General features: G+C 43.2%; 1 protein-coding gene across 9 annotated transcripts in view; it reads left to right on the top strand.

Annotated features, from left to right (window-relative positions):
- MFSD10 (major facilitator superfamily domain containing 10) overlaps positions 1-22,879 on the top strand; it is a 46,768-nt gene that overhangs the window by 4,970 nt on the left and 18,919 nt on the right. For 4 of the 9 annotated variants that reach the window (XR_012645323.1, XR_012645324.1, XM_074992385.1 and 1 more), the window contains exons 2-9: positions 3,294-3,486; positions 6,737-6,833; positions 8,869-8,981; positions 10,652-10,723; positions 11,820-11,978; positions 14,038-14,223; positions 19,685-19,793; positions 21,862-21,973. Coding sequence is in view for 7 of the 9 variants with exons in the window: in XM_074992385.1 (XP_074848486.1) it covers positions 3,313-3,486; positions 6,737-6,833; positions 8,869-8,981; positions 10,652-10,723; positions 11,820-11,978; positions 14,038-14,223; positions 19,685-19,793; positions 21,862-21,973 (1,022 nt within the window). In the remaining 2 variants the exon portion in view is untranslated. Of the gene's footprint in view, positions 1-3,293; positions 3,487-6,056; positions 6,244-6,477; positions 6,549-6,736; positions 6,834-8,868; positions 8,982-9,966; positions 10,053-10,619; positions 10,724-11,819; positions 11,979-14,037; positions 14,224-19,684; positions 19,794-21,861; positions 21,974-22,879 lie in introns of those variants that run through there. The other 5 variants (XM_074992387.1, XM_074992391.1, XM_074992388.1 and 2 more) reach the window with 5 other exon arrangements.

Below are 22,879 nucleotides of genomic sequence, written 5' to 3'. Positions count from 1 at the left end.
TCTGCATCTTCAGGTATCTAAAAACCTTTTAAAAATCTGGTCCATAGTTACCAGAAACAAGCACTAACTTCAGCTAATACAGTATTTATTTCATAAATTAATTTAAAATGAAAACCATGTTTTGATACAATTTTATTTTTACATACCCAGCATATTTAACACAGTATAATTTAATGAGCACAAACAATTTTGCAATTCTGTTTTTACACATTTTAATTGAATTGCAATTTTCATCCAAATGTGGCTTGCGAAAAATCCCAAATAAAAAATCACCTGGTACACAACTATTTTCTGCGTACAGTATCAAGCATAAAGGGGACCCAACCCTGCCTGGGTCATTAGGTACTCCCAGAATACAAATAATGATAAATAATATTTTATTGATAGTACCTGATAAGAAATACATAGTGGACACTGTAAGAAATTAAAACAATATCTTTGTAAAGGGTCATCTGAGTTACAGTTATGCCCCTTGTATGGTTTTGGAATAAATTTAAAGACGTAGTAGTACAGGTTGAACCTCTGCTGTCCAGCACCCTGGGGACCTAACAGGTGCCAGATGAGAAAATTTTGCCAGACCATGAGAGGTCAATATTGTCTAGTACATTAACCATACTTCCGTCATTTACTGGACTCTTGGAAGACTTTTAGCGGTAAATTACAACTAAATAACAGCACAGAACATTGAGAGCCAGGACTGATGGCTGTAAACAAACTGTATGAGACCATGGGAAACTTGACCATACCCAATGTAAGTGATCATCTGGCTAACTAAAATCATGCCGGATTACAGATGTTGCTGGATGAGTGCGTTCTGGATTAGGGAGGTTCAACCTGTAATTTCAAAGGAAACTGTTTTACTGTTTCTTGAGCTGTCATTCCTGAGCATGACACCCTCCCTGAAGTAGCCAATGAGTTGCAGATGTTTATACAGTACTAATTACTTTAGTATCTACCGTACACATAGAATCATAGAACACTAGGACCGGAAGGGGCCTCGAGAGGCCATCGAGTCCAGTCCCCTGCCCCGATGGCAGGACCGACCACTATCTACACCATCCCTGATAGACATCTATCTAATCTGTTCTTAAATATCTTCAGCGAGGGAGATTCCACAACCTCCCTTGGCAACTTATTCCAGTACTTGACCACCCTGACAGTTAGGAACTTTTTCCTAATGTCCAACCTAAACTTCCCTTGCTGCAGTTTAAGTCCATTGCCTCTTGTTCTCTCCTCAGAGGCCAAGAAGAACAAGTTTTCTCCCTCCTCCTTATGACACCCTTTAAGATATCTGAAAACCGCTATCATGTCCCCCTTCAATCTTCTTTTTTCCAAGCTAAACAAGCCCAATTCTTTCAGCCTTTCTTCATAAGTCATGTTCTCCAGACCTTTTATCATTCTAGTTGCTCTTCTCTGGACCTTCTCTAATTTCTCCACATCTTTCTTGAATTGGGGTGCCCAGAACTGGACACAATATTCCAGCTGAGGTCTAACCAGCGCAGAGTAGAGCGGTAGAATGATTTCTCGTGTCTTGTTCACAACACACCTGCTAATGCATCCCAGAATCATGTTTGCTTTTTTTGCAACAGCATCACACTGTTGACTCATATTTAACTTGTGATCTACTAGAACGCCTAGGTCCCTTTCTGCTGTGCTCCTTCCTAGACAGTCTTTTCCCATTCTGTATGTGTGAAACAGATTATTCCTTCCTAAGTGCAGCACCTTACATTTATCTTTATTAAACTTCATCCTGTTTACTTCAGACCATTTCTCTAATTTATCTAGATCATTCTGAATTATGACCCTATCCTCCAAGGTAGTTGCAACCCCTCCCAGCTTGGTATCATCTGCAAACTTAATAAGCGTACTTTCTATGCCAATATCCAAATCATTAATGAAAATATTGAACAGAACTGGTCCCAGAACAGACCCCTGCGGAACCCCACTTGTTATGCTTTTCTAGCTGGATTGAGCACCATTAACAACTACTCTGTGGGTGCGATTAGCCAGCCAGTTATGCACCCACCTTATTGCAGCGTGATTTAAGTTGGACTTGCCTAGTTTGTCGATAAGAATATTATGCGAGACCGTATCAAATGCTTTAGTAAAGTCTAGGTATACCACATCCACTGCTTCTCCCTTATCTACGAGTCTCGTTATCGTGTCAAAAAACGCTATCAGGTTGGTTTGACATGATTTGTTTTTTACAAAACCATGCTGGCTGTTCCCTATCACTTTACTACCTTCCAAGTGCTTGCAGATGACTTCCTTAACTACCTGCTCCATTATCTTTCCTGGCACAGAAGTTAAGCTTACTGGCCTGTAATTTCCTGGGTTGTTCTTATTCCCCTTTTTGTAGATGGGCACTATATTTGCCCTCTTCCAGTCTTCTGGAATCTCTCCTGTCTCCCATGACTTTCCAAAAATGAGAGCTAACGGCTCAGCTACCTCTTCTATCAGCAACTTGAGGATTCTAGGATGCATTTCATCAGGCCCTGGTGACTTGCAGACATCTAATTTTTCCAAATGGTTTTTAACTTGTTCTTTTTTTATTTCAAAAACTAACTCTACCCCTTTTCTACCAGCATTCTCTATGTCAGGCATTCCTTCAGACTTCTCTGTGAAGACCGAAACAAAGAAGTCATTAAGCATCTCTGCCATTTCCAAGTTCCCCATTACTGCTTCTCCCTCCTCACTGAGCAATGGCCCTACCCTGTCCTTGGTCTTCCTCTTGTTTCTAATATATTTGTAAAAGGCCTTCTTGTTACCCTTTATGCCTGTAGCTAGTTGGAGCTCATTTTGTGCCTTAGCCCTTCTAATTTTACTCCTGCATTACTGTGTTATTTGCTATTACACACCTGCCTCCGGAGACATTCTCATTTCCTGATTACACTTTAGTGCTGGATTGAAAGCATTTGTGCAGAATTAGTAAATCCAGAAAATTGTTTGCATTTAAACATGCAAGATTTATAGTTGGTGATGCTATCACTTAGCACTCACATATCCCATTAAGACACAGATTCATTTAGCTGGGAATGACTGTGGTGGGCGCTTCAAGTTTTCCCTTGGAGAGTAGTTATTGCTTTTACAAAAGCAAAGAAGCAGAGTGATTAAGGACCAGGAATTGGGAGGCTAAGGACCTGTTCTGTTTTGCCAAACAGTCAGTCCCCCTAGTGAACAATGACTCTAGTATAATAATTGCTATAAGGTTGCACTTGGGGAAATGGAGTAAGAATGAATCAGCAATGTCTGAAATGCCTCAGAGTGAATGCTGTTCTCTTATGCTGTTTCAGACAAGTGGTGCCTGAGAACATGGCCATGAGGACTGAGGAAAGTAGTTGTCCCAAAAAAGGCAAGTCAGAGGCTGAAGATGGTTCCAGTCGGGTGATCACCATTGTCTTCCTGGCACTCCTTATAGACCTACTAGGATTCACTCTTATTTTGCCACTCCTTCCTTCAATCCTCGAGTATTACAGCAAGAATGATGTAAGTAAGACCTAAGTTCTCCCTGATGAAAATATAGTCTGAGCACAAGGTGCTTTGAAGAATGAGATGCAGAGGGAGGGGATGTCAGGGTTACCTGTTCCCCGACACTGCTCAAAAGCATGTTGCGGAATAAACCTCACCCCCAAGTCTTAAGTGTACTTAGATTGATTTGCTTTGCTCTGCCTAGTAAGAAATATCTCACCTTTGTCACTGAGTGGAGATGAGGTGTCCATGTTTGGGGAAATCCAGAGATTAGTGAATGTCTCTTTCTTGTAATTGTCTTGCATTTGCCCTGCTCTTTGTTCATGTACTTACCTGTGGCTGTTGTCCGGTGGTCTCCAGTGATGAGTGGTCAGTTGAGAGGTTTCCCCTAATGCTGGGCTTTTTGCTGCTTGTGGCTCAGCTAGCTGAGAGGAAGCTCCGTGATGTGTGAACTCCTGTCTCCTGGTAACAGGGTCTGTAATTTCTACTTTGTCTTGGCTATGGGAGAGAGGAGGCCTAAACTGTCTCCCAGGCTCTGTAAGGTAGAAGGAGCTTTTCTTTTTCTTATTAACTCAGTATTAAGTGACCTTTAGAACACAAGCCCATCGAGCAGTGGTACCATTGCTGCTCATACATCTCTTGTGGGCTGTCTGACTGACTTCCTGTCTCTCAGATGTATTCTCCTCTCTTTCTGGATGGTCAGATCTGTTTGCATAACTACTCAGTTACCAGTGCTAGCAAATAGATTGTAACTGAGTATTGAATTCTTTGTTGGCAATCAGTTTTATGAGTAAATAGATGCTTCTGATTAAACCAGTACACAAAGCTAGCTCTCTGAGATAGCCCTACCTTCTCATTCTCTCACTGCCTTATGCCCTCTTCTTCTATGCGTACATTTACACCTACAGGGAAATTGATCCAGTCAGATTGGTCTTCTGGGGTTTGATTTCATGTGCCTACACTGTCAACCCCTGTCCTCCTTATTCTCCTGAGGAGTGAGGGAGGTCGAGGGGAGAGTTTCTCGCTCACTGAGGATGGCCAGATAAGTCCGGTATACGTATATCAGTTCTGAATTGTGTATCTAGGGTCGACTTTAAGATCTAGTGTAGACGTACCCTATCTCTCTCCCCGACTCTAACTGCCTTTTCTTGTCCTGTGTCTGCCCTCTTACTCTGAGCTGCTTGGGCGGAGGTGGGACATATGCCTCTACTGCCCAAGTCTCACACACTTCAAATCAGCTGGAGGGAGAGGTCCCAGCTACTGGGTCTTCCTCAGAGCAGATCAAGAGAAAGCAACTGATGGAGCTATGAACATCTGGATACATCTAGCAAAATGCCTGTCGTCATGCTCCTGAGGTAGCACACATCAGCCCCATGAGCCCACATCAGCTTTGGTCGTGTTTGTGTAAACTGGGGACCTCCAAAGTTTCCTGTGCCCTCACTCCAATGGCAGGATTCATGAGCTCTGGAAGCCATCTATGGCTGGACAGTCTATATCTGTCAAAAACTAATACCCTTATTGACAGAGTCATGAGGAAACATGTCACAGACCTACAGGATCTGTGCTGCACCCCAGCTTTTAAACAGCTTCCTGGAAGAACTCGTTTAGCATGGCAGACCCCAAGGAGAGCCATTTTGCCTTCAGAGAAAGCATCACAGCCTCCTAGACCATTGCCCGTGGGCTATAGCACTCCTGCTTTACACTGTGAGCTGCACCCAGGGAGTGCAACTAAAATAGACAAGTACAATTTTCAGGGACTAATGCACCTTTGCAAGGATTTGCGGTGGTACCTAATCTCTGTTTTCTAAACAGTGTAAGTGTGAACTGGAACAGAGTATTGGGAGTCCTTAGGTTAATATGGAGACATTAAAGCATATCTAATTCTGATCCAGCCAGAGGAATTCATCATCCAAGCTGTAGCGAACTCCATTTTCCATCTCTCTCTCTGACTTCTTTAGTCAGTCCCAGTGGAGAACCCACCTCTTTCAGAACCGCACACTTATCCTCTGTATCTGTACTCTGTTTTCAGGCTGAGGTCTCCGCTCAATATCTGTGCTGAGAGTGTCAATTCATGTGTCTTTGGTATTTTGCTCCTGGGGGAAATTCTGCCCAAAAATTAAAATTGTGTGAACAGTATTTTAAAATTGTTTGTTTTATTTGTCAAAATAACACAGTATAATCATGCCAGTTTAAATTATTTTGGGAGTTTATTTCAAAGTACTGCAACAAACCTCTAGTACAGATGACAAAAAAGATCTAGGAAATGTGTGTTTTGTTTTGTTTTTGACAAATAAGATTCTTTACAGGCATGTTTTATACATTTGAGTAACTCATTTAAACTACAGTACAGAAAGGTATTTCCTGCACCCCTCAGAAGCAGTGCAAAAGCTTGAGGGAGTTAGGAGTAATGGAGGAGCTGAAGGAGAGGAAGATAACTACTGGGAAGACACTGGCATGAATCATTTGTGTATGGGTGGGAGAAGTATGGAACAGGGTTGGGGGAGCTGATTTTTTTTCTTGCAGGGAGAGGGATTGTTAGGGAGTTGGGGATCCTGCCTGCTCTTAGACTCATCTGCTTCTGTCCCCAGGTGTCCCTGTGTAAAGATGTGAGGGACAGAGGCTGGTGGTCAAGACACACTTCCTACAGTGCGTGCAATGGGGAGGACAAAGAGGGAGTGTCTCGGGACTCTAACAGGGATGTAGAAGAACTGGCTGGGATGGAAGAGGCATTTGTAACTCAGATTTAGGCTCTATTATGGATAAAATCTACACTTAGTGAGTGTTGGAGTTTTTGCCTAATTCTGTAGCATTTATTCACCATCTTCTGCTGTATGTTCTGGTCATATGTTTCTGTATGGCATGATGGGGCAACCGTTACCCCTACTGTCTGGTTGCTCAGGGCTCTACCTGCAGTGGAGCCACCTTGACCTTGCTGTCTAGGGAGGCACAGGATGCTGGGAGCCAGCACATGGACTTTGCATCCCATTCATGCTTCAGAACCCAGCACCAGCCTGTGGGAGTCTGTCTGTCACCATGCAAGAGATTTTTGAGAGAGAGAGAGAGGAGAGGTCAACAGCAGGGTCAGTATATCTGTGGCTAGTCTGATCCATCAGACATATGTCTTGTACACACACACGGGGGAAGGAAGTTATCTAAAGTGGTCTTTGGGATATGACGCAATGCTGCATTTTTACAAATAATGCCAGAGCCTGCAAGAGCAGGTTTGTTCTCTCAGTGTCATTCACTATAGGACTCTCTTTTTTTCTAGGATGGTTTCTATCTATCACTGCAGCATGGTGTGGACTGGTTTGCTGCAGTGGTGGGAGTGCCTTTGGAGAGGAAGTACAACAATGTCCTGTTTGGAGGTATGAAAGGAACTGCAGTCTCAGGTTGTTTTCAGGATCCTGTCTGTGTTAATGATTTTATTTATGAACAGCTTGTAAGTGTCTATCACCATTATTAGATTGGGGCTTAGATACCAGAGTAAAAGATGCCCTAGAAGTACGCGAGAGAAGCAGATTATAAATATTGGGTAAATGGTACTGCTTGTGTGACTCTCATAATGCTGACTAGTCAGACAAGCAGTTCAACCTACTACTCAGTAATGCTTCCTAGGCCAGGCCTGCATTACTGCTTCAGCTCTGAGCTTCCCTAGGCAAATCAGCATTGAGTGACAAGTAAAATTAAGCGTCTCCACATAGGCACTGACTCTGTGGGTGCTCTGGGGCTGAAGCATGGATGGGGAAAAATTAGTCAGTGCTCATCACCCACCAGCAGCCAAGTTCTCCCTCCTGCCCCTCACCCCTCCAGCGATCCTTTTGACCAACTCCTCCCAGTGCCTCCTGCCTGCTGCAAAACATCTGTTTCATGGTGTTCGGGCCGCTCTGGGTGGATGGGGTAGGAGAAGGGACACAATGCACTTGGGGGAAAGAGGCGGGGCTGGGGCAGAGGCAAGGGCAGAGATGAGGCAGAAACTTGGAGTAAGGAGTGGAATGTGGGGTCTTGGGGCAGGGGAGTGGTGGCTGAGAACCCATTCCCCCCATGCTGGCTAGAGGGGAAGTCAGCCCCTATACCTCTCATAGAATCATTGACCCATAGGGTTGGAAGAGACCTCCATGAGGTCATTGAGTCCAAGTCTCCAATGAAAGGAGGACCAGTCCCAGTGAAATTGTCCCAGTCAGGGCTTTGTCAAGCCAGGACTTAAAGACCTCTAGGGAAGGAGTTTCTACACCTCCCTAGGTAACCCATTCCAGAGCTTCACCACCCTCCCAGTGAAAGAGTTTTTCCTAATATTCAACCTAGATCTCTCCCACTGCAACTTGAGACAATTGCTTCTTGTTCTATTAGCTGTCACTACTGAGAACAGCTTCTCTCCATCCTCTTTGGAAACCCCCCTTCACATACTTGAAGGCTGCTCTCAAATTCCCCTCACTCTTCTCTTCTGTAGACTAAGTAAGCCCAAATCCCTCAGCCTCTCCTTGTAAGCCATGTGAGCCAGTCTCTGTTTGTAACTCAGCAAGCAGCCACATTGCAGTGCCTATGGAAGAGCTAACACAGCTGTTCTGCAGTGTGTGGTGCTATTTGTTGCCACCAGGACTTTTCTGTTGTGACTGAGTCTTCTCCAGTTCCTCCATTTCTGGCAGCAAAGCAGTGAGCCAAGGCCTCAGAAAGGCTAATTCAGAGTTTCTGATGGTGAGTAGGAGAAGGTAAAAGGCCTGTGTCTTGGGTCTGGTGTGTAAACAATCAAGTTTGTGCTCTTGGCATAGACCGTGGTGTTGTGGTTTAAGCTGTACCATCTGTATTACGTTACCCTTCACTGGTGCTTCATACTTCTTATACCCGAGAGACAAGAGTGAAAATTTCAGGGTTCTGGTTGAGAAGGGGATGTAGCCAGACAAAGTCTCCCCCTTACAAGCCAGCTTGCTCGTTGCCCTCCCCCCCACTGAGGAGCACACAGGGCACGGAAACGGCTGCTGACAGCACAGTCTTTGATGCCCTCATTGAGGCCCAGATATGCTAGCTTATCGTGACCCTGAGAAGCACAAAGTACAGCTAGAAGGCTAACAGGCCAGACTGTCAACATGAGGGGGGGGGGACCCTCAGAAATCACCCCAGCTGGCATTGATCAATATGATGCGCACACACACAATCACCCAGAAGGGGACGTGCCCCGCCCGCACAAAAGAATGTCCTGTACTCCTAAATTGCTTATCTCTTGTCTTACAAGTGCAAACTAAGTAGAAATGCCCTTGTAACAAACTGGTGTCACAAAGACAGACCAGTATGATCTGGCACCATAGATAAGAAAGAGAATACATAACCCAAAAGGGGTATAAAAGATGGGTCCAGCAGAACTCTAACTTTGAGTGCATTCAACCAACTTTCTGCTGGTCGGGTCAGGTGATTGCCTCCCGAGGTCCACAACTGGGGACGCCCAACCTCGTATTCTTCTTTCCGCGGAATTGAGTGACCGATCCGGCTTGGCTACGCTGGTATCGAGAGACGCAGAGAGGGTAAGATACACCCATGCTAGGTCTCTGACTTTTTTTGTGCACAGCTAAAGAATTAGAGCTCTGTAACTAGATGTCATTGTGCCAAGATATCATTGTGTTAGATGGTAACAGATATCTTTGTATTGGATTGTAACCTAACTTGTTAACACCTGTACTTTGCTAGCATATAAGAAGTAAACAATAGCCTTTTGTAACTGCATGCTTATAACTGTAGCTTAAATAAACTTGTAACTAGTTAAGCTCTGAGCCTAACCATTTTGTTAACCCTTTTGTTACTGCAACACAGCCGCCACCGGCTAACAGGGGAGCAGCTTTTCTCCCCTTCTTCCTTCCTCCCTTCCCCCTTTGAGACAGAGGTAACAAGAAAGAGGCATCTCTGTGTCTGTCAGTCATCTGTAGTTCTGCACCAATGCCACAGCAAATGAGTATCTGAAGTTGGCAGCCGTCTGTTGTGGCCCCTTCTTATCACTGCAAAGTAATTGTCTCTGTCGCTTCATTCTTCCGTTGTGCATCTGCCTGTATCAGCCTGTTGTGTTTTGTCTCATACTTTGATTCTAACCTCTGCAGGATAGGGATAATCTTTTTATTATATGGTTATACAGCCCCTAGCGCAACCGAAATGAAGGAGCAACTGTGAACTTCTATGATGCTAATAATAATAATCATGTCCATCTAAATGAGAAACAACCTTATGTCAATTGTGACCTAAAGCTGTTAAGCATGAATGGCTTTTGTTTTGTTTTATTTTTTGCTTTTTTGTCATTGAGCAACCACAAAGCAATTATTCTCCTCCCCAATATCCAAAGGTGAAATCCTGACTCTCTTGAAGTTGATGGGTGTTTAACCCTTTTATCGTTCAGTGGGTACAGAATTTTACTCTGGCCTCTGTGCATTTTTCAGTCATGATAGGCGATCTAAGTAAGACATCTATCCATCTCTCTACTTTAAAGAAGCAAACTGTGACAACAATGCATTTTCTTGGCAGTTTGTCACGAAGACTTGCAAGTTAACAAGGGCACTGAGGTAGCAATACCAAGAAAAGAGAAGAACTCAAGATCACAGCGACAGAATGTAGGTTTCGAGGAACCTCTTGAGATATGTAACCTCACTGCTATTTCTGTGAGGGCCTCACCTACACTGATGAGTCTCAGTGCCCCCTTTGATACCAAGGAGATGAATCATAGTAATAAGCTAATTAAATCTGAACCATCCAACTTCTGTTAATCAAAAACACTACTAGAAAGAACTGCGTGTTATATTGGCTGTTAAATCCTATTTTCTCCACGTGAACTGGAAGAGTTTGCAATTGGACACAGAAAATATCAGAGAATTTGCATTTTACTGACACATCCTCTTTCCCCCATAAGTCTCATATGTTCTGGTTTGTCTGCATTTCCCTTTCCCTTCAAAACCCAGTTAAATTCTGGCCTCAATATTTTGGGGGTGTTTACAGTCTAGGGAGATACCTGCTGTTCATGGCCACAGTCTGACATAATTATATATGTTTTATAGGTGTTTGAGTCGGGATTATTTAAGGTCCGTAATTAAGCAATAGGCCTTAAGCACTTAAGCTGCCCTGGTTTTTAAAAACTAAGGCAGTGAATCTCATGATGAAGTCTAACGATCAATTTTTTCTAGGTCTGATTGGCTCCATCTTTTCCATCCTGCAGTTTTTTTCCTCTCCTCTGACCGGAGCTGCGTCTGACTGCTTGGGAAGAAGGCCGATCATGTTGTTGACAGTGGTATGTCTGGTAGCATGACTAGAATTAGCATAAATTACAAGTATGGAGAGAGGCCAGTGGTACTAGTTCTAACTTCTGCTGCCTCACCTTGCCAAGTCACTGTGGTGAAACTTGAGTGCCTAAGGTTAGGTACATAGGGCTAGATTTTAAAAGAAACCTGGGTACCTAAAGGTGCAGATAGGCACCTAGTGAGATTTTCAAAAGCACTTAGTTGTATCTTTTAAGCCTCTCAATACCACTGAAATTCTGACATGCTAAATCATACCATCTGGATAAGTGCCTTTGGATGGACTTAGGTGTTTGGCTTTAGTCACCTAGTTGGATAATGTTGGACTTAATTTTTGTGTCCCCAAATTCTCCATCTATATAATAGGATAATACGCTAATAATATGTAGCCTCAGCTCCTGAACTTTGGGATCTTTGAGAGAAAAGCACTTAACAGAGGAGCAACATATTTATTTATTGTATTAATGAATCAGTTTCTGTCTATGATAGCTGCCACAAGTTTAAATATCTGATGATAGGTGTCATAAAGTGCAGTTAGGTACATGCATAAGGAATCTCAGCAGCAGATGACATACACAAGTCTTTGCAGATAAATATGTTAAGCAGGTCTGGGTTCAGGTGTTATTCACCAAAACTGAGGGCTAACACTGACTTTCAGATCAGTGGATTTTTTTTAATCTGTTTTTTCTTAGAATTTATCTGGGTTGCAAATTTTATTTAAACGTTTCAATTATGCTGGAAACCATTTTAGTGATTGTCTTGTAAACTAAATGGAGCAAGCAATACATGGGTATTCTAAACACATTTCAGTGCATAAAAGGAATATATTTTGCATCAGGCATACATTGTGTTAGGAGGAAGCCTAATAGTGGAGTGATTACTGATGGATTCCTACTGGACTTTTACTGTCTGACGTTCAGTAAGTGTCTAGTCAATTGCCAGTTTATTCAGGAAAATATTAGTTGTTTCATGACTAATGGAGCAGATGTCAACTTTGTTATTCAAACATTAGTTTAGCTAGACGACAATCCTAAAATAATGCTGATTTTTACTGTGTTGTGTAAGAGAAATCTCCTCTTTTCCCTGCAGGTGGGTTTGATAACCTCATATGCACTATGGGCTATCTCTAGGAGTTTTGGTATTTTTCTTCTCTCCAGAATCCTAGGTGGTATAAGTAAAGGGAATGTCAGTCTTGCCACTGCTATAATTGCTGACCTGCACTATCCAAAAGCTAGGAGTAAAGGCATGGTGAGTTACAAATGTTGTCTATACATATGAAAACTAAAAAACAGTCAGGTAGCACTTTAAAGACTAACAAAATAATTTATTAGGTGATGCGCTTTTGTGGGACAGACCCACTTCTTCAGATCATAGCCATACCAGAACAGACTCAATATATAAAGCACATAGGTCCAAAAATTGTTATCAAGGTTGACAAATCAGAAAAATTGTTATTAAGGTTGGCAAATCAGAAGAGCATAGGGGTGGCAAGAAGCAGGTGTGGAGTGAGGAAGTTAAGAGTTAGATAAAAAAGTATGTAAAAGAGTCCTTATTAATGGGCCAGGTAATTGCTGTCCCGGTTCAAACCACGTGTTAATGTGTTGAATTTGAATATAAATGACAGTTCTGAGGACTCCCTCTGTAAATGACTGTTAAAAGTTCCTTTTCAGTAAAACACAGTCTTTCAGGTCATTAACAGAATGTCTCACTCCATTAAAGTGCTGGCTGACAGGTTTGTGAGTTAGGAGGGTTTTTATGTCTGTTATTTTTTCGATAGAATACAGACTAAGATGGCTATCTCTCTGTTTATACATATGGGATTTCTTGCTAATTTTTCATCAAAGATGAGTATGTTTTGTTCCCTTCAGTGTATTCAAGATGTAAAATCATACCACCTGTGCAAGTGCCTATAATATGGATTTAAATGTTTGGCTTTAGGTACCCAGTGCCAAAGCAATTACAAATTGATTTACCAATTTTTTTTTTTTTTTTTTTTTTTAAACCAGTCATTTCACCCACCGATGAAATGCAGTTACCCCTGGAATGGAAAGCAGTATTTGTATAGCATTATAGCGGTGGCTCAATGTTACATTAGAGGAATGTACTAATAGTTTCTCTCACTGAAATTATGGAATGAATTTTTGGTAGAATATTGTAATCTCTATATCTTGGCTAAATTACATTGGGGGAAAATATCTGATCTTTACATTCAACAATAAGTGCTGATTCAGTGATTTTTCACTTTCAAAGCACTTCCCATACAGTAACCCTCACTAGTCTCCTGGGTGGTAGGTAACTCAGGAGTGCTATTTTTATTTTGCACACTGTGCACTTGAAGCAGAAATGCTAAGAGGCTGTTCTCAGGCCAGTTGAAGTAAGTTGTGAACAGGGGTAGAACTCCTGTACTCAGATAGCAAGCAGTCAGGCCTTAGGTTTTAATTTTTAATATCTCTTAACAGCACTGGACTGAATTATGTGCTAATTCCCATTGTTCTGGTATAGGATATAAATCAGCACAGTGTTTAACCTCCTTCCTCCCGTGTTACAACATCATTTGATGCCCTAATTTAATATTGATCTGGAGGACAGCTACCTAATGAGGCATTGTTACTACTTCCTGCACCATCAAGGTTTTTTCATAGACACTGCCAGCCCTGGCCCAAACTTGCTCACCTTTACCTAATTGGCATTGGTCAGTAGCTGGGAATAACAAAAGAGCCAAAGGAGATGATAAACAACATAATTGCCACCATGGTGGTACATATGATGTACTGATACCATCCTACTCTGAGCAGCTTTAAAAGCCTAAAGTACATCCTGGGGCTAAATGGTCTTTGATCTGCTTTGGGTGTAGAAGTCCTGAGCTGAATGAGTAGATGATTCTCCTCCTTTATTTCAAAGAGGCCTTAATAGTGGAAATGATCCCTGAAGGCCCTTTACCATGCTGAAAAGTGGCATGGCTACTTATGGAATGGTGGCTTATGCTGTTTTCTGCCTAGTCATGTTGTGGGTATCTCTGTCTTGCCAGCTATTGCTGTTGAACACACACTTGCCCCTTTCCTTGAGGTGGTTGCAGAGCTTTTTGGCATTTGCTTCGTGGATGTTTAGAACTGTCTCACTGATCTGGGATCAAAAGATGCTTAATTCCATTACTTGCATAACTCTTGATGTTGTGTCAGCATTTGGTACAACAGTTTGGTTTCTGTCAGAGTATGACAGAACAAACAGTTATCGAGTTTCATAAAAAACAACTTCTGGTCATGAATAAAACTGTGTCTAAAACTGTGGGTTTACTGTATCTCAACAGGCCATGATTGGTGTTGCTTTCTCTCTGGGATTTACTGTGGGTCCTATGATTGGAGCTTACCTTGCCATGGAGACAGGGAAAGAAGTCTTCTATGTTCAGTCAGCGTTGGTTGCCCTCGTGTTTGCTGTTGCTGATTTAATTTTCATCTTCTTCTTCCTTCCGGAGACACTCCCCAAAGAGAAACGGGTAAAATATTCTGAGAATGGGCCTGAAAGTCCATATTTTCTACAGTCAAGAATGGGATCTCCGAATTATTGAAACTTCAGAAATAGCGGGTGAGGTGCAGGGAGGGCGTAAGCTCTCGGGAACTTGATGATTCACGGGTTTGTCTCAGTCCTTATAGTAGAGGTTAAACCCTGAAGTTGGTGGTTACAGAAAGTAGCAGTTATGATAAGCATTCATGTTCTAGCTACTGCGGTGCATCAGAAATACTTAGAGATATTTACCACTGAGTTTCTGCTGGGGATTGTTACCCTGTTTTACTAGAGACCACACCAGGGTTACACTCATATGTATTTTATTACATGCCACTACAGGTTGCACCTCCTTGTCTGGCATGGTTGGGACCAACAAGAGAATATGCTGGACAAGGCATTGTGGACAGTCCAGACTCCCACGGGCTGCCACAGAGTGTCAGCCAGCTCCTTCACACAAGCTCCCATGAAACAGGGCATGCGGGGAGCTCCAGATCCCAGCCCTGTGTTGTAGATGGGGGCTTCAGCTCCTGGCCATGCAGCAGTGGGGGCTGGGAGGCTTCTGCAGGGCAAGGAGGGTTCTGGCTCCCAACCCAATGGCAGTGTCCCACCTCCGCTGCTGCAGGACAAGCAGGGGGCTCCACCTCCCAGCCCTCAGCAGCATTCCAGTCCCCACTGCTGCAGGGCAGGTGTGGGCTCCAGATCCCAGCCCACAGCAGCCTCCAAGTCCCTGCTGCTGCAGGGCAGGGAGGAGCTCTGACTTCTGACCCAGCCACGGTGTCCTGCTCCCACTGCTGCAGGGGGCTCCAGGTTCCAGCCGGTGGGGCAGGCAGGTGCTCCAGGTCCTGTCCTTGTGGGAGCCTCCTGAGCCCCACTGCTGCAGCGCAAGCAGAGTTCACAGCTGCACTAGGACTCCTGCACCTGCCCGTTAGTTTCTCATCTGGCAACATCCCTGATCCTGCCAGATGAGGGATGGCGCCAAGTGAGAGAGTACCCGATTTGAGAGGTGCAACCTGTATTGGATTAAAGAAAAAGGGGACCTGGCTTTCAAGCTCACAGCCACACACACTCATACCTTCTTGTACTCATACACTTACACAGGCAAACTCATGCAGGTGAAGATTTGCACAGGGACAGCCAAGGAAGCCAAGGCATAGCAGGTCCAGGGTGTCTGGTTAATACGTAACATAAACCTAGCAGGTGCTACAAAACAAACTCATGAAACAAAGTATAACTATATAGAACATGACTGTTACAAAGCTTAAGGGTTATACAGGAAATGACTGTTGCAGAGCTTACAGAAAGTCACAGGAGTTACTGCATTGCACTGGTCTGAACAGAGGCCTTTTACAACAGGCATGTTAAACTTCACATTCTTTGTAGACTGATGGGGCCACTAGGTAAGCCTTGAAATACTTTATCAACTTGAGCTGGGCCAATCTAAATTTGAGAATTGCAGATTACTGCATTCTAACTTAATCAAGAAAATACACTGACATTTGTTTGATGTAATTTCTCCAGTTAGCCAAAGCTAAGTTGTTTCTCTAGTCTAAAATAATCAGAATACGTCTATCAGTAGATGTCTGGGAATCTCTTTCTAATTGTCCATCAATATTTATAATGTGCTCGTCATTTTAGTGCCTAACCACTATATGAGACTAAAAATAGCATGAATTCCTTTCGAAAAGGACCCCTGTGTAGCCGTGCGGAGCTGCACACTTTCGAAAGCAGCGCTTTTGAAGCACCGTGGCCGGAAGCATCCTAATGCTAATGAGGTGCTGAATATTCAATTCAGAGCCTCATTAGTAATCTTCAGAATATGGCTGTTTCGAAGATATGTGCCTGTGTAGACACAGCCATCTTGTATTTATGCAGCACTTGTAGAATGAGGAACGCTCTGTCTTTTGTCATTGGACACTTAGAATTATTTGGGCAAGTTTGCTTGTTTTATTCCAGCCATGGCAAAAGCTTTAGACCTTCCCTTACTAAGGGATTCCAGGAGGGTGTGTCATATGAAATAGTTGTTAATTTATTCTCCCACTGTGATTTTTTTTTTTTTTAATTGCTCTTTCATGCACCTTGTGGTCTGAAATCCTAGTTAAGGGTTTCAGCACTTTTTTTTCCCTATCAATTTACTTTTAAAAATTCAAACTATTCCTTTTACGTTTTATGGCAGTCTGTTAGGGTAATGCACTCTCTTTTCTTAGTTCTAGTGACCAAAAAAAATCATGGTAGGGAATTGCTGTGAAATGTACTATGTTGTGGTAGTTCCCATTTGTTTTCGAACTCCTATGCAGCAGTAAATTATATTAGTGTGGGGACAAAATAGGTCTGTGTGTGCTTCTTTGTCCTCGCTTTTTGATTCTTTTGGGAGTTTTTCTGATTAAACTAGTTTGTGTTAGCTAGGAGTGCAGTGGAACTTTGTTGTAATTTGGGCAAGCCCACTTTTGATCAGCACAGTGGCAATCAGATAAACTTTAGAGAGAGACCTCCCATTGTTTTTGGTGTCAGTAGAACATTCTACAGTTTTTTGTTACCTCACATTGTCTTGCTGCTGTTAATTAACACAATATTACTATTATAATGTTACAGAATCAGCTATAAAACACAGGGCCTATTGTGCTAGATGCTATACAAACACATAGGAGATCCTCCCAGCCCTGAAGTGTTTACACAAGTCATAAAGTCAAAGATGACAAATTTCTTCCTTTTTCTAGTTTGTCTGAGAATGGAGAGGTAAAAATAAAATGTTTTAAAGTGGTTCTCCAGTAAGATTAAGCATCTCTCCCTCTTCCCCATCCAGACTGAAAGGGGTCCCACACACCTGCATATCCCATACAGATGCTGTGAGAAGTTGGAAGCTGGCAGAACAGAATTTTCCAAGTGGCGCATGAATTATAGTAGCTGTATTGAAATTTAAAGGTGATCTCACAGCTCAGTTGTGTTGAGCTGGTGATGAAGGCTGCCATGCATACAAGATGTAGAATTAATTATTTTGCAGACTTCTGAAGAAGTGACATGTTTAGTCTCATAATGCAGTGAAGTAAACAGATGTTTATTAGTACAACAAAGGCACAGATTGGAAAAAAAGAGCAGAACTGCCTGTTTGTTTTTTTAAATGGGACTGCATACCTGCCCCATAACAGTTGCCATCCAGAAATGATCCTTCATATAAAGTAGATCCCTTGTCTACAGCACCATTACAGCTGTAAAACTGTCCTGGAAAAATACTTGGGGTGTGTTTAATATGGCAGCATATGTACAGCTCGTGATATCAAGAAATTGAGAATTGTTATCATTCATGTACAGGAGAACCTCCTGGAGGGTACTTGAAGCAGGATGAAATTCATATTGCTTCAGAATGTTTGCCTGGCATTTAAGAGGAACTTCCTTCCGTGTTCTAATCTAGCCTGTGTGTGCCAGCAGCCTCAGGACTCTACTCAGAGTCAGCATAGTTTCCTGAACCGATCACACGTCTGGGAGCGAGGGGCACTAGAGTTCTAGTGTCAGCATTGCCACTGACATGCTCTAAGCTGTTCAGTGCCGTGCACAATTTGGAGTTAATGTCGGTATCCCACTCTTAAAATCAGTCCCTGTGGGTTTCAGAGTGTGCACTGAATAAGTGCTACTTCTGAAAATGTGGCCTTAAATTTCTGGTGATGGTAGCAGTTGTGGTTTTTCCTATCTCAGTATGGGTATGATAACCTCAGAGGGCTAATATAAGAGTACAGTGCTTTGAAGATATAAAGGGTATCTGTAGTATTACACAAGGCATGTCAATCCACCTGCTGGCTTCCCATGCTTGCCTGGTGAAATTATAATTGAGTCTTGCCTTGATGCCTCAAAGAAGCCACTGCAGTTAGAGACAGCGGCTTTGTATATTTAATAGTTTCTCTAATTCTCCCCACTTGGACTTTTAAATCTGAATCCTTTGATAGTGAGACAGTCATTGATCTAGAGCAATCTATTGTGGGATCACAGAAGGCTGTGGCTAAGGTGAAGAAGCATTAGCACAAAGGCAGTTGAAGCCTTCAAAATTAGCAGATAAGAAACACAGACCATATTATTAGAGTCCTGCGTGGACACAGAAATGTGGATCCGCTTCTGGCAGTCTCAGCTCCTCATTGAATCCGTAAGCCAGATATTACTTGCATCCGCACAACAAATCATCTGGAGGGAAGGAGGGGAGCACATAAGTGAGGAATGGGCGAGGTCCTACAGGGAAGAGGCAGGCAGCATGAATGCAGGGACTGGGGATGAAGGGCAGCAGAGACTGGGGGTTAGGAGTAGCAGGGACTCGGGGGCCAGGGCTTCACAGGCCAATGCTTACCAGGCAGGAAGGGGGAAAAGGAGCTGGGTAGGGCCAGCACTCAGCCCCACCTGCAGGAAGTTTTAGGACAGAGCTTCTTGCATCCTTTCCCTCATGGCAGTGCATGGGCCTTTCCTGGTGCCCGTCCCCCAACTTCTGCCTGGTAGCTGGGTGGGAGGGATTGTGGGGGAAGGCGGGGAATAGCCCTGCATGGGTATCTGTTCCACTATGCATTCCACTATCTGCAGATAGCCATGGATATGAAGCAGATATCTGCAGAGATGCAAGGCTCTACCTATTAGCACAGTGTCTCTAGAAAGGACTTTTTTCCATCATGGTTTCCCTGTAGGTGGCAGTGGATCGTTAAAAGGGCTGGAAATATGAACAATACAGCAGTCACTTATATGCAACACATTGGGTTGTTTGTGTGGTTCAGACCATGTATCCAGTTGCACATATTGCATGTATTTCAGTAGCCCTATGGGACTGGATTTTTGCTGGGGTCTCTTGGTGCTATTGCAATACAAACAAATAACAATATATGTCTATATGAGGTGGGTGGAGCCCTTTTGGACATCTTGGAAGTGAAGATTGGTCAATGGAACAGAGGAGCATTTGTCTTGTCCATTCTTAATCACACAACTAGTAGAAGTGAAGAAAAAGAGGGGAAATGCTGTTATCAGCTGGTTATTTTTATTTAACCCATTACATGTATCAGGGTGAAATGAATATAAACTAACCAATGGTGAAAATCACAATCTGTAAGTGCTTGGGTAAAACTACACACAAACCCCTTGTTTGTAGGTGTGCCTCTGGTAGACATGCCATTAGCTGATTGCAGAGTGTGTGTGTGTACCTGTGTGTGAGGAACATTTGTTCTTGTGGCGCATGGTGTCAAGTCTGCTTAGAGGCAAAGAGCAAACAACTTCCCCCACCCTTGCATTCTCTCTCTTGGGAAAGTTGGCATGTGTGAGGGTTTTGTTGGAGTTGTTCTGCTTTTTGGGTACCAAGGGCCAGTCCTGAAGCACATTTACATGCATTAAAAACATTTGGATTGTTGACAGCGGCAATGCAAACCCCTGATCCTAATTCATCCTCCTCTAGTTCATGCAAGCTAGCCACAACTCTTTCTCCTTCTCCTTAGGTATCCTCCATGATGTCTGGATTTCAAGCAGGGATTGACTTGCTCAGTCCACTGGCTTTGTTTCAGTTCTCTGCCCTCACCAGGGGGAAGGACTCACCTTCAAGGGAGAGTAAGTGCTGTTTGGTTTCCCACATTATGCTGTATGGATTCCTCTGATGTGGGGGGTAATTTCTATATACATTTTCTCCCTTTATTTTGGGCATTTCAGAAGCAACTTCCCCAGTCATCCCAACCTTTCACCCACATTAACTATTTACCCAAGTTGCAAGGACTTTGCTATTTTCATGGGATGGCTTTGAGATTTAATGTCAGGGATCTGGAATCTCTCTCCTTTCCAGTGTTCCTTCTCCATTCTGGGTGAGGACTGATGGCACCTGTAGGTACAGCACAGAAAATTAAATGACCTAGAGAGAACCTTGAACCTTGATTCCACACTGCCAGGCTGGAAATGAGGATCCTGAGGCATGAACACTGATTCCATGGATGCTCTGGGGCTGGAGCAATGATTGGGGGGGGGGGAAATATGGGTGCTCAGCACCCACCCGTCATAGCTATTTGGTGGTCGTGCTGCCACCCATTGGCCAGTTGGGGGCTCTACCAAACAGCTGTTTGACCCAGCTCATGGACAGGTTTGGGGAAGAGTGGAGAGAGCAGTGGAAAGGGCTGGAGCCCCCCTAGGAAACCAAGAAGTCAGGGCTTGTGCCCTATGCATTCTTCTCTAACTTCAGATGGGAAATTTGATTTCAAACTTCCCCTCTCAAAGTCTGGGGACACAGGCTTTGGCTGGGTAAAGGTGTTTGGAATTTGTCAGTCATACCAGTGAGTTAATCTGACTTTCCAGCTACTGTAATGGTAGAAAAACCATTTTCTTCTTATGGGTGTAGTATAAACCCATCTCCAGCTAGTTCTGTAAAATATAGGACACCTCCTTCTCCAAAACCTGTCAAAAACCTCATGCATTTTCTGTAACTAATGCCCAAGAGGCAGACCAACAGCATATGCACCCATATTCACCCTCTAAAAGAGAGATGTTACAGGAAGAAAGGGTTGAAGGCTTGATGTTGGGTAGTGGAACAGTCGTCTTTACCTCCTGGCTTCCTTTCATTAGGAAGAGACCCTTAGTAATATGATTGAGTGTTCTCCTCCTTGCATGTTCTGGGTTATTTTTCACTTTAATCCCTTAAGGCTGGTCTACATTACCATTATTGTGATGTAACTTGTGTTGCTCAGAAGTGTAAAAACAAGACCCACCTGGTCAAATGGATGTTACATTGATTTAGAGTGGTGCCCACACTGAACTACATCAGTGGGAGATGCTCTTCCATCATGCAGAGGTGGAGTAATTATTCCGATGGGGGAGTGCTCTCCTGTCCGCATAGCATATACACAAAAAAGCAGTGCATCCGCACCAGCGTAGCACAATAGTGTATACTTACTCTATGCTCTAGTCACAAAAGTGGGGCCAGAGTCTAATCCAGGGGTCAGCAACACAAAAATGGGTGCCAAGAGTGTCATGTGAGCTGATTTTCACCAGCATGTGTGGCAGGAGCTCAACCCAGCTCCTCCTCCCCCATGCGCTGGGAGCTCGCTCAAAGCCGTGCCGCTTGTGGATTAACAAAAGACCGGCTAACGCTACTAACCACCCTCTAAACAGTAAAGCTCTGTGCCTGAATTTATTTATTAACACAGGTGTTGTAAGTAGGACTATTAGTGACTTTAAAAAGTGTCACCGGGACGTGGATCATACGTAGAGGTCGAAAGGTCAAATTTCAGCACTCTGCCTTGGAAAGGTTGCTGACCCCTGGTCTAATCTGTGGTATGTGTAGGCCCGCTGACAGGGAGGGGCAAAGGAGACAGTTGCCCCGGTCCCTTTGAAGTGACACAGCAGTGCTGCTCTGCTGCTCCCTGTGAGGAATGTGGGGGACCAACACTGTTGTCCGGACAGTGCTAAGGGCTGACTGCTCTAGGCCCCACCCCTCCTGGGGGAATGACTTGGTCCCCTCTCCCACCTTGCCCCAGGGCCTGCAGTGACTGTCAGCCATGCTCGGTGTGTGACATTGTGGGTATTTAAAATTAGCATTGAAAATTAGTTCCAGGCCCCTTTTGATTTAAGTGGTATTAATGTTGCTTTTTTTTTTTTAAATGGTACTTAAACTGTCTTTCTTTTTTTAATTTAGACCTTCAGAATCTCAAGGTCCTGGGCCTGGTTTATTTCTTTTATCTCTTTCTGTTTTCCGGTCTTGAATACACTCTGAGTTTTCTCACTCATCAGCGATTCCAGTTCAGCAGGTACAGTGTTGCTTATTAAGAGATATGTTGTATACTTTCTAATGTTTCTTTGTACACTGTTTTCACAGAAGACCTCTCAAGCCTTCTCATTTTCAAGGGAAAATTTTAATAAGGATTAAAATGCCACAAAACTGCATTCTGTTCTAAGTTGATTTCTAATGTTCCAAGTTTTCTCTCTATAAGACAGGAAAAATAGTTAATATTGACACATCTATCAGGAGAGCGAATACTTTGCAATTCTAATTAAAAAATTAAAGAAAAAATTATGTACAGTGACGGAATCAAAACAAATGGAAAATGTACAGTGAATTTGTGCTTAACTGGCCTGGTTGTAAGAGCTTTTATATCTTGAGGCTTAAATAAGGCAGACTAGATATAGGGTTTATCTATGTGATTATACTTGCTCAGCAGAGTTCTGTATTACATATACAGTGTGCAACCCTTTATGTATTGCAACTTCTGGTTGTCTGAATTCCTTTATTAAAAGCCTGTTATACTCTTCCATATTATTATTCTCTTCTCTAAAGCCGTTTAATTGTTGGCTTGTTGAAAGAGTCCCAGCTTGGGACCAGATCTTGCAGCATTTACTCCTGTGTGTAGTCCTTATCACAGTTTGGTTTTGTTTCTGGCTCTTCTTTCTATATCTGTCTTTCCCTCACCCTAATGTAATTTACCAGGATCTTTTAATGTTACTGGAAGCCTGCTGCTTCTGCACAATTCATTCAGTGATATAATAACTATCCGGTGTTTGGATATGTCACTCTTATGACCATGATCATGACTGTGTTATGACATCCTTGAATGAACTGGCCAGGAGGACAAGCTAGTTATGTAGGTAAGAATTGATACTATCCAAATACGTTGGTAGCCAATAGTGATATGAGAGGACTTAAAGAAATAGTTCAG

This window comes from Carettochelys insculpta, chromosome 4 (genome assembly GCF_033958435.1).
Source record: "Carettochelys insculpta isolate YL-2023 chromosome 4, ASM3395843v1, whole genome shotgun sequence".
NCBI classification, from domain to species: domain Eukaryota; kingdom Metazoa; phylum Chordata; order Testudines; family Carettochelyidae; genus Carettochelys; species Carettochelys insculpta.
This window is presented reverse-complemented; position numbering and strand designations above follow the sequence as displayed.